A 14,891-nucleotide genomic window follows, 5' to 3' on the forward strand; every position below is an offset into this window, starting at 1 on the left:
TTAAGTGTGTGTGTATATGGAAGGAAAATAATAATAGACTGTTTGTAACTAGTATACATCTTTTTATTTGATTACAGAGTTTGGATCAGGTTGGCTTGAAAGTAACCGATGCTGTTGTATTACTTAATAGAGAACAAGGAGGAAAGAACATGCTTGCATCTAATGGAATTCAATTACACAGGTAGTAGTTTGTATGTATACACCCATGGGGCAAAATAAGGGATTATAATAGAAAAACAATAGTACTGTATAACCCATCTATACCCTCTTAACATTCTTATTCTGGTGTTTAGTGTACTAAAGCTATCTCAAGTCAGTAAAATATTAGAGCAAGAAGGAAAGCTTAGCAAAGAAGTTGTAGATGAAGTTGAACAGTTTATTGTAAAAAATCAGTTTCAAAATGGTGCCGTGGCTTTAAAGAGAAAACAAGAAAATAAAGAAGAGAGTGAGAAAAAGAAAATTAAACAGGTTAGTAAAAAATACTATATTTTCACTTTCACAGTTTAGAGATGTGATAAAAATGAATGGTGAGATATATAAATGATGTTACTTTACTTGGGCAATGATAGAATTATACACACCTAGATAAACACAGTTTCCTCTTTGGCGAATTGCATCAGAAATACTACCATCCAGCTTAATAATCTACTAGTACTACAGTTGAGTGTGTTGAAAGTATAAGTTTACTTTAAACGTTATTGAAATAAATAGGTGTTAATCTGGGTTAAGCAAGAATTGTAGAAATGAATAATTCTTTATTTTGTTCTCAGCGTTTAACATACAAAGATAGGAAGGAAGTGTGTTGTCACATTGTTGCTCAAAAACTACTGGATATCATGGAAAAGAAATCAACAAATTTAGCATTTTCAGTCGATGTTACAAAATGCCAGGAAGTTTTAAAGGTAAACTTAACTTTACCATGAAAAAAAATACTGAGAAAAGAATTATAGAATAATAAGCAGTGACTCTCCTGCTACGAGCAGACCTCCCAAGTCTACCGCTACTCGCGGTAGACTACCGTTTTTAGTACCCATCTACCGCGCTACCGCTATAACTACGAGAACAAAAATCTCCTTTGCTTTAGCTTTTCATGAGGTAGGCCTAGGCCTAGTATACATTGTTTGAAAGGTTTGGCGCCTTGGTTAAAAAATCAAAACATGAGACGATAATAAAGACAAGAACAAGGTTGCTTATGTCGTGGTTCCAAACAAATAAAGGAGAATACACTTTGATTCTTTCCTTCTATCCGATTTATTAGTTTCGTATTGTACTCCTGCATCAAATCATTATACAAATCATTTCAAGTACAAGAATTCAAGCCCTGCAAAATATGAATAAACAAATAACAAACACTGTATCTAACAGTCAATTATATCAATAAGTAAATAAATGCAACTGCAATCCAACAACGAACAATCACAATATAATACCAAACGTATGACACAGCATCAACTTGTGATAACAACTCCTGACTATTATACCTCTGAATCTAAGATAAATATTGTAAATGCAAGTTTCATTAATTGTAATTGTTATAGTTAACATATGGTAAATCAGTTGCTTATACATATACAAGTTAAGCTTAGTACTTACAAAATAAGAACATAGCAAGAGCCTTATATGAGAACTGTAACATAGCGAGAGCCTGAAACACAACGAACAAAAGACCTGCTCTGCTGACGCACGGCCTTATATCACACAGTGTCACCTGTATTCCAATTACAGAATGACTACGCAGCGCCCTCAATACTCAATAACTTCCAGATCATTACACTTATACCACTCCCTACTGTTTATTTGCAATTATTATGCGATGAACGAACTTGTTTATTTAATATATACGAGCAAACCATGCCTGTCTTTCTGCAACCACGCCTTGACACAGTCGGATCTGCATGCACAGCTAACCAATTTTAATAATGATTGAGGGGCAACAGGCTGATCAGTGGCAACTGCTGCTCCACCCCCAATATGTAGAAAGCACGGAGTGACCTAACCATTTGAACTTAGAGATATACTCTGTATGAGTGTTGTTTAGCTGCTGCACTAGTATAGGTGGAAGACTTGACATGTTAAAATAGCTGCTTGCTGTTAATTTCACCTTCACAGATTTTTTATATGCTACAAATCTGTATTTATTTAGTTTTGCAAACTTTTCAGCTCCATATGAAAAAGAATTGTTAACCTGTAGTAGCAGCAGCCTCGTGTGTTCTGGATTGCTGTGAAAAAATGTTCATTTTGTTTAAATGCCTTTACTTTGCCTTGTCCAAACAATGATGATGTTGCATCATTGCATGGATAAATGGAAGATGCTGTTTTGTGCATTTTGGAGTTGGTTTACACTATATAATGACATTGGGTTGTAACTATAAAAATGTGCATCGATGGTGTGGCATGTCCTACCAACATTGCTAGCAAATCAGTATCTGTTCCAACAAATACAACTGCTTTTTCTGGTTCTAAAGTTTCAGCAATTCCAAAGGCTTTAGATACTATTAAAGTATCAGCATCTGACTCTTACTGTAATACATTGATTCCATTCTGTTTTTCTCAGACAACGTGATTGATGGTGATCCATTATAGCCATCAAACACTAATGGCACCTTTATGGTAATGCTTGAGCACGTAGGCTCTGTATGCCTCGCATACAGCTTGGTATGTTGCTCAGCCAAACTACAGCATGCAGTAAGTAGCTATCATCAATATTAACAAAGGTAGCATTATCCCGACTTATTATTCAGTCCTGCTCTCGGTAGTCTCAGTCCTTTATCAGAATTCTCAAATCTGTAATTTTTTATTTTTCAAATAATTGCGATCGTTGTCTAAATCAGTAGCGTTCTGCAACCACGCTCACTTGTGGCGCAAAATGAGTTTCTAGAATAAGCAATGCTCTCGTATAACAATTTTCGTCTGCTTCTCCTAGTTCCAGTAAAGAATAAAAAATTCTTTGGCCCTCAGGTCCTAGCGAGTGTAGTAACATAGCCTTCTTACGTTCGACTGACTCACCTGTAGCCGCCGCCGCAGCCAACATGTAGTTCTCGAAGAGACGCCGCCATTGTCTCCATGGTATGGTAGGTTCTACTGGCGTGGGTAGAAATGGAACTGGCGCTTCTATCCTTGTAGTCGCCATAATTCATTAATAATAGGTTTGTTAATGATCCTCGTCGCCAATTATGGTAGAGACAGCAATGAAATGATACTAGAAATAACCAGTGTTTAACGTTTAATAACAGCCTTTTATTCTCATTCCCTTTCTCTACTCCTCTACCCATGCGGTCTCCTCTACTACCCTCATCGGCAGACTACCGGATACCACACTGGGGTCATAAACAATCTAAATTCTCACAACAAATTACATTGAACTACAGTTTCATTGCAATTGTAGCAATACAATATCATTGCCTATTTTCTACTTGTTTTCTAGTTCTACAGTAGTTTTGTCTAATCGGAGTTTGTTTACAAAGTTGAACCAATTAATTATATAATATAAATTAAACTGTAATTCTTTTTTCCCCTCTCAACTCAGCTTGCCAAACTTATTGGTCCTTACATATGTATCCTTAAAACTCATGTGGATATTCTTGAGGATTTTAATCAAGATTTTATCAAGTCTCTTCAAGCCTTAGCAGACAAACATCAATTCTTGTTATTTGAAGATAGGTAAAATGTCAGATTCAATGTGTACTTTGCTTTATTTGTTCTTCTAGCCTCTTTAAATCAAGCTTTTGATATTAATTGTGTGGTATATAATGATGTTATGCATACTCAACTCAACAACAAAATATCCCATTCTCATTATTTATTTCCACATCTAGGAAGAAACATGAATATGTATGATGTTATGCATGGACATATCGGTAATCTTCATTTTGAGTTCAGTAATAACTACGGTGAACCTAACCCTCTTATACCCTTTTCACATCTGCAAAAAGTAACAAGTTGTAAAGCGTGAAGACAATTTCCTGAAAAATCTCCCAAGATTTCTCGGGAGGGGGGTGGGGGAAGTACACCAACGAGAGGCCTGTTTTTTGTTCCGAGATGTATGCAGGTGTATGCACCCTGCTATCAATCATAGTAATCAAATACGGTTAGCATATGCATGTATGAAAACGTGTAACAAATCGGAAGATCAAACCTGGTTACAATTTTTTGTAACAATTTATGCAGATTTAAAAAGGGTATTAGTCTTAATATCACTTCCACACAACAGCATTTATGTTAATAAAGTTAAACCCATGTCATTTCATAAGCACAGCTTTACCACCTCATGTGCTCAGATAAAAAAAAATTGCTATTTTAATAATAACATTCTTTGTAGTGTGTCCATGCTTACATCATATGTCATGTATATTCAATTAAACAGAGAACTGATAATTTAGCACCTCCATAATTTTTGCCTTTTATTTTACAAATTTGACAATAAAATGCTTTCTAATTCATAATGCATTATCCTTTTAAAATTCTGTTACATCTTTCCACATGTTTTTGGACCATAACAATCATTAGTAGTAATGTAAATGGTTTATTTTTAGCTACACAATGAATTGTTATCCATATACTGTACTATTTATTATTTAGTGCAACATCAATTGGTTTTCCAGTACAATTGTCATTTATTTTTCCATTATAAATCAGAAAATATGGTGATATTGGTAACATAGTGAAACTGCAATATGGATCAGGCATGTACAAAACTAGTGAATGGGCTCACATTATTAATGCACATACAGTGCCTGGAGATGGTGTTGTGAAGGGCTTAAAAGAAATTGGGTTACCAAAGGAAAGAGGATGCCTATTGATTGGTCAAATGAGCTCCAAAGGAAACCTAGCAACAGGCTCGTATACAGATGGTAACAATTCAGTATTATTGAAATATTACTAGGGGACAATTGCACAACATGATATCAACCATATCATATTACAATAATCACTCTGTCAATTACAATAAAAGAGTTCATGAAATAAAGTTCATGATAATGTTTCAAATATATACAAAATTTATTTCAATATTTGTAGTTGTTTTTGTTTTCTAGCATCTGTCTTGATGGCGGAAAATCATTCAGATTTTGTGTTTGGATTCATTTCAACTTCACAAATCTCACAAAATCCAAAGTTTCTTCACATGACTCCAGGTACAGTAATGTAAAAAAAGAATTCATTTATGCACTGGCCTTTGTTAGTCCTCAATTGAACCACAGTCCCACCCAACACTTTTCTCTCTCTATCTCTCTCTGTTTTTTTCCTTTAATAATTGGTATTGGTTGAAAAGAAAACTTTCATTTTGAAATTGTATTTACTACAAATTCTGAATTCCCAATCCCACAGTCTATGCACTAAAATCTGCTGCTACTGCATATTGCGGTGTTTACAAACAAAATAGAGGCAAGACAACAGGTGGCGCTGTTGTAGTTCACTGTAATTTGTACACTAGAATTTTTTTCCATCCGTGAACTTTTTTTTTTTTTCGTATAACGATCGTTTAATAGTGCATACTTTTGCACACCATGTGACCCACAATCGTCCGATCAAAAAGTACTGTAATTATTTGACAGGTGTAAAAATGGCAGTAGGTAAGGATAATCTTGAACAACAATACTTGACCCCAGAAGAGGTCATAGTCAATAGGGGAAGTGATATAATCATCGTTGGTAGAGGAATTTATCAGGTAAAGTTTGGTTTTTTTAATGTCTATAAAAGGAGTATAAATTTATGTTCAGACGGCCTCAAATCTGACGTAAAGTTACGTCAAACATGAAATTATACTTCCGATGAGTGTCCACAAAATGATTAAAGCCTGTTCTCCTGTAGACGTAACGTTACGGTGTGTTGCATTGATTTGCATTGAATCTTCCAATCGTTAAAAGATGAAAATAAATAGCAATAACAATGATCGAGCTGGGCCACTAATATTTACACATTTTTACGCAATCGTCATAGTTTCTTGGTTCTCTCGAGCGTTGCTGGGACACACGGACGTGAAGTGTTTTGAAGCGATTTGTAACGTTAATTTTTACCCCCTTTTCTGTAAAATTGGCGCAACGTTACGTCGACAGGAAAACAGCCTTAATACAAGGTAAAGACGTCTCAGGAGTAAATTGTCTGTAGTAAGATTGAAGTAACTTAATACAAATAGCGTCTTTATTGGTACGACCCAGGGCTTACATTACAAAAACTGCTACTTTATTTTTATGCCTCTATTCCCCTCCCCCCTCCTCCTGGATCTGCTCTTGCCTTTGTAATGTTTCCCAAGCACATAATTAATCATATAGCTCCATGGTTTAATTTAGGCCTAATTAATTGTTTCTTTGATTGAATTAATATTGATATTGTTTATTGAAATGTTTGTATTCACAGGCAGATGATCCAGTTAAAACAGCAATAGCTTACAGAGAGGCTGGATACAATGCATATCTACAAACAATAGTGTAAACAACAAGTATCAGGCCTGTGATTTAAAACAATAATGACAACATTGGGTGATGATATGTACAATGTATGGATGTGTTGGGAATTGTGTAAAGTGGTGAAGAGTTAAAATGGCTACCACGCATTGATTCTTTTATATGCACTTTATTAGTTTAAATGTTCAGCTATATTTCTTCTGCTGCCAGATTACTGAGTATAATGTATATTTGAGGTTAATTAGAATGGGAAACATTTCATTCAACTGTCATTTCATGCTTGAAAATAAAAAATATAGGTAAAACAAAAATAGCATTACATTGGTGGCTTATTTGCTATGCTTTGGTAGGTAAGGACAGTTGTGGAGATTAAAATAAAAATACTGTAAATACACAAGACATATTCTCTTTTTGTTGCGTTTTAATTTCAATCAATTTTCTAAACAATATATTACTGTTCTTAATTGTGCTTTAGCTACACTGTGTACAGTTAGATTTGTATTTGCATTAATACATACTAGCTATAAAGTATTTTATAAACACATTACAGTACATTTCATACCAATGACTGTAACAATCAAAATTGTGCATTGTACTTTGATTTTATGAAATTACCCACATCATCAGTATTGTTACATTATGTCTTCACTACTGATTAGAAATCTTTAGTAGCGCAGTAAATGTACTTTGCAGCGTCATGGAGAGATTCTGTGTCATAGTAATGAAGTAGACGGTCCTTCCATACTTGCCATGTGTCTGCATCGTTCAGCTTGGGGATTGGTCGATTCAGTAGAGTAATTGGAGTACCAGATTTATAATGCTCAGCAACCCACTGTACAGAATCACGAATGCCGTTCTTCTCCGTATTCATCAAGCACTTGCAAACGTTCTGGAAAAAATTATTTAAGCTCAAATAGAATATTTGGTTAAATTGAAAGTATTTAATCACGATGTTCTCTTAAAATTGGTCAAATACAAGATTTGGTGAAGTTTTCCTCCAAAATATCAGACTTTTTTCAGCAGTTCAGTACCGTACATACTGTTACATGATGCCCAGATAAAGAAAAGGGGCAAAGTTGGACGATGGATAATTGTTGATATAGCGCGAAAATAAAATGATATATGCTGGTTAAAATTTGTGAAACTTCAGATTTGTTATGTTCAATATGAAATTCTGGATTAACGAAAAGTAATAGGACGAGTAATAATTTAAGAAAAAAAATCCAGAAAACATAAGATCAATATTGTCGAACATGAAAACGAAAAACAAAGTATGCATAAGATATAAACCATCATTGTTAGAAGAGATGGTACCTCTTTAGAAAAGACACTTCCCTGCTTTTGCAAAGAAAAAATAGATGGTACATGGACATCAGGACGTCTAAATTCAAAACGGTTTGTCAGAATAACCACTTTGATTGGACAACCTACAGTACACATATTAGAATGTATCAATGATATGAGCTAAATACCGACCTACCGTACTTGGCGATCCATATTGTAGTCACGAGTCGCTATACATGACGCAATCGAATGAATGAAAACAAAAGTGAAAAAAAGTCAAAGTGAGAAAAGATAGAAATTGTTTGAATACAAGTGTTGGTTCTTACATCCTTTGGAGGGTTCATCTTGACGTTTGCATTAAACTCTTCTAGAACTTTGTTCCAAAGATCCCACATGTGGAATGTGTGTACCACTCGTTCAACTGGTGACCAGAATTCTCCAAGACCATCGTCTGATTTGCCAACATGGCTCAAGATCATGTCAATAACATTCATTGTTGGTGTGGAAAAGTCGGATCCTGTAAAAATAGTTTGTCGTTATAGCATGTTTTTTCATTGAACACTACCCGGTGTCGAGGATTTTTGTTTATTTGTTTCTTATACCTAGTAATTTAAATGGTATCACTAGGTTTTGTTACAGGATATTAGGTCCATGGTCCTGTTTTTATACTTGGCCGTTTCCAAAGTACTGTACTAAATTAATATTTGTAATGTAAATATACCTACCAGTTGGCTCATCTGGTGCAAAAGGCACAACTTTTTCTGGTGCAGAGACATTTAGGTTTACGGTTGGTACAGAATTTTTGACCGTAGCTCTTGGATTGAACAACTGGAGACCTTGTACAGTCATAGAATGGACAGCATGTGCTATATTCTCGCTGAAGTTATCAGATAAATCCGAATCTAATTTGTTACAGTGCTTCTTGATTTTGACAGTTAAAGAACTGCAAAGAGAAGCACAGACCAAAAGACATACTAAACCTGTTAGCTTCGCCATGTTTCGTGTTTCATGTAATGCTAGTGCGTCATGACTTACATTTTAAACATTTTTAATTATCGACGCTTAGCAGAGATATAAACTTGTTATTGCAATTACATTTTGAGCTACAAATGGTATGGCTATCATTGTAAGCATACCTGTATTTTCATTATCGAGATAGGTAAATAACCACTTTAAATAACGTGTTATCATAATATCATGCGTTATTATATCATGTGATTGATCACGAGTGGTATGTTATTACGTCATCATGATCAACTTACTTATTCGAAAAATTGAATACATAGATATTGTATGACTAGCTCGTGTTTCGTATTCATATAGTGACTTAACTTAAACAGTAGGCCTATTAGAAAAGTAATTAATACAAAACGAGATACACATCACTGATTGAACATCATGAGAACGAGTTAGCTATCTGATCATCTACCTACGATGGAAACTTAAATGTGTGTGAAAATATCACCAGCATACAATATCTTAAGAAATTACTCAAATTCCAATATAGCTAGAAACAAATATATTGTCATGGAAAGAAAGACCATGCATATTCACATGCACCTGTAACCTAAAGTGCAATAGCCTAAATGTGAGGGATTTGTTTTCTTCTGTTTTTGTTGTGTGCTGTATTGCCCCCCCTCCCGCCGCCCCCCTCTCCCCGTTCCCAACTAAAGGATCGACGCGGGTCCTGCATAAACAAAGCTGCCACTAGAACGTAACGCAAGGACGTAAACGCAACGCAAGCGTTTTAACCAATGACAAGCGAAGTTATAGACAGTTAGCAATCACAAGCGAATAAGCCATCGCTTGTGATTTGTCAAAAAATTCACTTGCGTTGCGTTACATCCTTGTGTTGCGTCGCTAGTGTGGGAACCGCGCTTAAGGGTTACATATAGGCAGTCCAGTGTGTTAGTACTTTCCATTTGATAGTGCGCAGCCAATGTGATATGGTGCACTGATTATTGAAGGAGTTCAATGGTGCATGCCGATCAATCAATATTACTATTATATTCAGCAGAATGGCTATACAGCTGAATAGACCAGAATAATAGGCAGGTTGAGATATGATATGTGCATGTTTTTAAGTTGAGCTTAGTCATTAAATACACTCTTAAGTCTTATCACAGAAAACCGAATACTGTAAATATAACGCGCACGGTTCGACTAGGTACCATTTCTTTATAAAGAAAGTGTACCATTATTTACATCATTGAGCATTTATACACCGTGATTGCACTGCGAATGATACAAGTGGATTATATGCTTAGGTAAGGTAGGTAATATTAGCAGCATTGAGAGAAGTATTAAAAATTAAAGAGAAATCCATGTGTACTCGATCTTTATGCACCAAGATATACTTATACGTCAAATATTCCTCTAGGATGACAGTGGCTGTCGATGATTTCTTTTTTTATAATTTGTATTTTAGAAAATTGAATGTATTATCAGTTATTAATTTATTCTTCTAGGCCTATAGGCTCATCCTGATTGTATGCTATGAGTTATTTAAACGAGTTTTAATATTTTTAGGTAACCATGCTGAAGATTTTCCTGCTGTCTGCTGTACTGACGTTAGCCTATGCTCTGACTGATGACGAAATAGCAGCTTTCGAAACTAGTGGTGTCACCGAGCTGAATACAGGAACTGTCGGCTTTGTCGAAATAGTTTCACATGGAAGTAGTCATACAATTACCAGTAATGGCGTACCTGATCATGATACACCAGATTACCCAAATCAACATAACCCAAATGACATAACAGTTCAGGATTTTAGTTTTACATTTCCGACAAATGCAGCGTTTGCTGATGAAACGACCGAACTACCGCTTGGTCCTATAGGTAAACATTAAGGACTTACTGAAAACTATTGAGATTGTTTATATGTGTGTGCGCCATTTATATTGAAATTTAAAGAAACAACCTTTAGTAACCACTATATTTAAATCTGTATACATATTTTATTGTACTGTAAACTATTTCTTTATAGTTCGTTTCTTGAACGAATACAATGGTTGTACTGTACAAATATTTCTACGATTTGCATGGCAATAATCTATAAACGTAAATGAAATCATTACTATTATTTACAGGACTTGCAATAAATGGAGTTCCATTGTTTAATCCATATACTATTACTGGTGAAGACGCGGTTGAAACGGAGACTTTTGACAGTTGCGACGGTCACCCCGATCCAAGAGGTAGCTACCACTATCACAAGATGCCGTCGACTTGTGTTTTTACTGTAACTGAAGGTGTGCCATCCAGTATTGTTGGAGTAGCTCGGGATGGGTTTCCTATCTACGGTCCCATCGATGAAGACGGCACAAGATTGACATCAGCTGATCTTGACGAGTGTCATGGTAAAATGTCTTCAGGCGGGGAATATCGTTACCACACTACTGATGATTTCCCCTACATTTTAGGTTGTTTCAGAGGAACTGTATCATTGGGAAACGGTGGAGGTGGTCCACCAGACGGTGGTCCGCCGGACGGTCCACCAGACTCTACCACAGTGATCCCTCCAGGCAGCGGAGGTCAAAACATCGAATTCACGCTGCTATTGTTAATGTTTTCATTGTTCTCAATCCTGTGGATAAGTTAAACACGGATAAATAAGTTTCTCCGTGATTTAAATAACAAATCACTACTAAAAGCATACAAGATGTATTTTATTAAAAATGAAATTTTAGCCGGGGTGGTAGGAAGATGAGAACTGGTTTTCTCATTCCTGAAATGTCACACATTCTTTCTTAGTTTTAATTGTTTTAGTAAAGACATATAATCAAATGAAGCGAGGGTTATTGTTTGCTTATTTGTTGTTGTTCAATGTGTGCATGATTCGAATTATTTTTATCTTAACTTATACTCTTTTATAAGGCAAAAGGTATTTACCGAAAAAGGATATACAAATAAAGTAAGCAAAAAGCTAAATCAAAACGTATAGGCTATAAACAACTGTTGAATCATATACGTAACAATGCAAATATGTCAACATCTTGTTTTTTTAGTCGCGTGGAAGCGACTCTATAGTTCACTAAGTCGGTCGGTCGGTCTGTCTGTCGGTCTGTCTGTCTGTCGGTCCGGTATCAATATGCGTTTTATGGCTTTATGACCTTATCTTGATATCAGTTTAATCTAGCTAAGTAAATTTTTCACAGAATATTCCTTATGGCCAGGAATCGATGTGGTTATGTTTTCGCGGTGCGCAATAAAAAATTACGCGGTCTACGCACGATTTAACGAAATCACGTTTGTAATCATATCTTAACAACCATGAATCACAATTAAATAAAATTTGGTACTCATAAATTTCAGGGCATAAATCATCATATGGCAATACAATTACGTGCGTAGCGCATGTAACGCATGCGTACGCGCGCTTAAAATTTTCAAAATTTATTTCCGATGAAATAAGAGTACGTTTCAGGCAATTTTAAGCGTTTACAAAATTGCCATGAGTGCGCAGATTTTTGCGCGCGCACTGCGCGTTAAATGTTATTGCGCACACTTTTTGCCCGATTTCTGTTTTCTTGAATTACTTTTCAACTCGAAATTACGTTATACGAGCACGTCAAATGTGACAGGCTACGCACGTGTAAATTAAAAAAATATAAATGTTTTTAAACATTTCAACATTTTTAAATGTTAAATCACTATGCATTGTAGCACGCGACTTATTGGCTGTTGGCCTTGCTTTTACTATGGTAGGCATTGCAACGATATAAATAGGTATATTGGCCACATGTTACTTTCTGGTTTTTCTGGCCAAGCAAAAACAGCCAGACTCGGCAGACAACAATGTCGAAACTTAAATAATTGTACAATTGACTGACTGACAAACGTTGCAGTGAAACCAGGCTTAAGCTGGTTAACCATGGACCTAATTTATAGGTCCATGGGTTAACAGTTAATGTATTAGTCTTCATGTCGTAGTCTAATTTTATTTGCCCATCATAATGAATGAACAAATAATTAGATAAAAATTACTGAAAACCAGATTGATGTTAACTACATAGTAAAAACAAAAATGGCGGATTGTATGGATTATTATCTTTGAGTTAAGTTGAAATCAGACAGTGAAAGTCTACGTATATTACAAATTTGTCCACAAACGTTCACCACATGAAAACAATTAATCTGATACATTTACTGTTCTAATCTATTCTATCCTAGCTATAACTCAATGCCCTATATGAAATGTCCATTAGTGTATTTAGTTTCTGCCTAATTTAATAGCTTATAGCAAAGTATATATTCTGGTATTATATTCTTTGCTTATAAAACGCAAATTAGCGAAGTATGCAGCATTAAATAATGACTTGACACTAAAAGATTGTACATGTAGATTATTATGTGTAGAGGTTGGAAGCTGTGGATTGTTAACAAAAGAAAACTTTTCATCATATTTCATGAAGCAATTATTGGAAAACAATTATTTCGATAAGCCGCTCGATGACATCACGTGGTGTTATTGGGAATATCAACCCCTTTTCACCGAACTGAGTGGGTCTATTAACAACATTCAATTTATAGAGGGGATACCTATGGATTCGATAGAAACGATGGAGCCGTCAAAAACCCATTTAGTAATCATCGATGATTTAATGACCCAATGCAGCCGCGATAAAAGAGTAGTAAATATGTTTACAATGGGGTCGCATCATAGAAACATTTTGGTTATTGAGTTTAAGGGTGGGGAGTTGGGTCGAATAAATAATTGGTATACCATATTCATGTACCAGAACCTCGATCCCCGCATAGTATTGTTTTCAGAAACAAGATATTGCGAGGACCGAGGTTCTTTGGAGTCGCTGGCTACAAAAGTACAGTACACTGTTGTGTCGAAATTGTTGTTTGTTTACGTTAAGGAAAAAGTGTATTTTTTTGTATGCTGGGCGGGTATGAGATTACATACCAAGCTATTAGGATTTTTTTTTAACAGAAATGTTAAGCTTTTGATTTTGGAATTATTTCCAGCTTCTTGTGTGTGAACAATAATACTTAAAACTCGTTTTGCTATGAAATCTTGTTTAATTCACATTTTGAAATACAAATATCATGAAAGTTTTAAAAAAAACACACTATTGGTTGTCTGTTGCAGCATCCGGGATAGTTCTGCTGTTTCGCTGTCGATGCTTGCGTGCCCATCGCCAGATCCGTCGAAGCCACGGCACACGAATTCGCCAACGGTGGCGGCGAGGTTGGGAAGTAGTACCTTCCTGTTGATTACTGCCTACTGTTGCATTATCACCATCAATGGCTGGCGTCGTGGTCTCGTCACGACGTGCCATTACGTCTCCTTGGTGTTGTTGGTTCGTTGCTCCATCACCAGCACTATGATGATCCATTACTCTATTCCTATCTTCGCTCTCAACTAACTGTCGTCTAGTCAGTAACGCATGTGACTCCTCATTTGAGCGGGAATGTCCAACTTCTTGAACATCGGCTACACTATTAGCACGATTAAATTTACGTTGCCTGATTTCAACTATGTATTCGCATGGCTGTGCAAATTCTTCCTCTGCTTCGCGTTTCATTTCCATCCTCATTTCTTTTCTCAGAAAATATCTCTTTCTAAAACCGTCATCTGGGAAAATCTGTAAATTCTTCGCATTTTCATCACGTTTTCTTGATTTCAAACTCATTTCGTATGCGTGTGCACACATCTGACGTCTGCTTTCATAATATTGTATTTTTTCATCTGTCGTTCCTCCAGGGAAAGCACCAGCTGGTGGTTCTTGTAAATTTTTAACTCGTCGATCGGCGAAGTCGACGTAATCGGACATCAGATCAGTAAACCGTTGAATCTCAGAACGGGCATTTGCTAGCAAGTTTCTGATTGTTCCTGCATCAGAATCATTTGTTAAATTTACTAGAACTTGTTTAGGTAATTCGAGAGAGCGCTCTCGGTTGTTTGGTTCATGTCTACGACGGGTCCCAGGTTTATGCACAGGACCTTAATAACAAAATAAATGAAAATGAATTGTTGTACAGTATAGGCCTAAATCAATTTAATAATCAATGCAATTACAGTATTATATAATAAAAATACTACATAAGTAAATTATCTTACCATTTGGCATATCCATTTATTAATTCTCTTAGATTTCTAGTTAATAATAGCAGATATGGTCAGTATAAAACGATCTTCTTCGCTTTAGCTGTTCAATTGAATGTTTATTATTGCCGTTTCCATAGTACAATTT

At 35.6% G+C, this 14,891-nt stretch overlaps 5 protein-coding genes across 7 annotated transcripts in view; 2 read left to right on the top strand and 3 right to left on the bottom strand.

Moving 5' to 3' along the window:
* Positions 1-14,891, bottom strand: part of LOC140055259 (large ribosomal subunit protein uL15-like) — a 165,228-nt gene that overhangs the window by 88,442 nt on the left and 61,895 nt on the right. The gene's annotated exons all lie outside the window — the stretch shown is intronic.
* On the top strand, positions 810-6,798 carry LOC140055258 (uridine 5'-monophosphate synthase-like). Of its 2 annotated transcripts, none has more exons than XM_072100542.1 (5): positions 810-902; positions 4,636-4,850; positions 5,034-5,132; positions 5,553-5,665; positions 6,355-6,798. In XM_072100542.1, the coding sequence occupies exons 2-5, from the start codon at positions 4,685-4,687 to the stop codon at positions 6,427-6,429; spliced, it is 453 nt and encodes a 150-aa protein (XP_071956643.1). In that variant the 5' UTR covers positions 810-902; positions 4,636-4,684; the 3' UTR covers positions 6,430-6,798. The 2 variants fall into 2 exon arrangements, with proteins under 2 accessions (XP_071956643.1, XP_071956644.1); XM_072100543.1 differs by lacking the exon at positions 810-902 and adding an exon at positions 3,809-3,857.
* LOC140055257 (uncharacterized) lies at positions 6,819-8,692 on the bottom strand. Its single transcript, XM_072100541.1, has 3 exons — positions 8,411-8,692; positions 8,012-8,202; positions 6,819-7,290 (listed from the first exon to the last, which is right to left on the bottom strand). Exons 1-3 carry the CDS (start codon positions 8,679-8,681, stop codon positions 7,057-7,059), a joined length of 696 nt encoding a protein of 231 aa, XP_071956642.1. The 5' UTR covers positions 8,682-8,692; the 3' UTR covers positions 6,819-7,056.
* Positions 9,764-11,476, top strand: LOC140054813 (uncharacterized). Of its 2 annotated transcripts, none has more exons than XM_072099908.1 (3): positions 9,764-9,957; positions 10,215-10,524; positions 10,776-11,476. In XM_072099908.1, the coding sequence occupies exons 2-3, from the start codon at positions 10,221-10,223 to the stop codon at positions 11,285-11,287; spliced, it is 816 nt and encodes a 271-aa protein (XP_071956009.1). In that variant the 5' UTR covers positions 9,764-9,957; positions 10,215-10,220; the 3' UTR covers positions 11,288-11,476. The 2 variants fall into 2 exon arrangements, with proteins under 2 accessions (XP_071956009.1, XP_071956010.1); XM_072099909.1 differs by having other exon boundaries at positions 9,764-9,952.
* LOC140054812 (uncharacterized) lies at positions 13,576-14,866 on the bottom strand. Its single transcript, XM_072099906.1, has 2 exons — positions 14,759-14,866; positions 13,576-14,641 (listed from the first exon to the last, which is right to left on the bottom strand). Exons 1-2 carry the CDS (start codon positions 14,772-14,774, stop codon positions 13,767-13,769), a joined length of 891 nt encoding a protein of 296 aa, XP_071956007.1. The 5' UTR covers positions 14,775-14,866; the 3' UTR covers positions 13,576-13,766.

The sequence above is a fragment of the Antedon mediterranea genome, chromosome 7 (assembly GCF_964355755.1).
Source record: "Antedon mediterranea chromosome 7, ecAntMedi1.1, whole genome shotgun sequence".
NCBI classification, from domain to species: Eukaryota; Metazoa; Echinodermata; class Crinoidea; order Comatulida; family Antedonidae; genus Antedon; species Antedon mediterranea.

Coding starts and splice junctions, on each gene's coding strand:
- LOC140055258 (XM_072100542.1), top strand. CDS start 4,685: ATGTACAAAACTAGTGAATGGGCTCACATTATTAATGCACATACAGTG. Junction 4,851..5,033: donor AACAGGCTCGTATACAGATG/GTAACAATTCAG, acceptor TTTGTTTTCTAG/CATCTGTCTTGATGGCGGAA. Junction 5,133..5,552: donor GTTTCTTCACATGACTCCAG/GTACAGTAATGT, acceptor ATTATTTGACAG/GTGTAAAAATGGCAGTAGGT.
- LOC140055257 (XM_072100541.1), bottom strand. CDS start 8,681: ATGGCGAAGCTAACAGGTTTAGTATGTCTTTTGGTCTGTGCTTCTCTT. Junction 8,203..8,410: donor TGCACCAGATGAGCCAACTG/GTAGGTATATTT, acceptor CTATTTTTACAG/GATCCGACTTTTCCACACCA. Junction 7,291..8,011: donor AGATGAACCCTCCAAAGGAT/GTAAGAACCAAC, acceptor AATTTTTTCCAG/AACGTTTGCAAGTGCTTGAT.
- LOC140054813 (XM_072099908.1), top strand. CDS start 10,221: ATGCTGAAGATTTTCCTGCTGTCTGCTGTACTGACGTTAGCCTATGCT. Junction 10,525..10,775: donor ACTACCGCTTGGTCCTATAG/GTAAACATTAAG, acceptor TATTATTTACAG/GACTTGCAATAAATGGAGTT.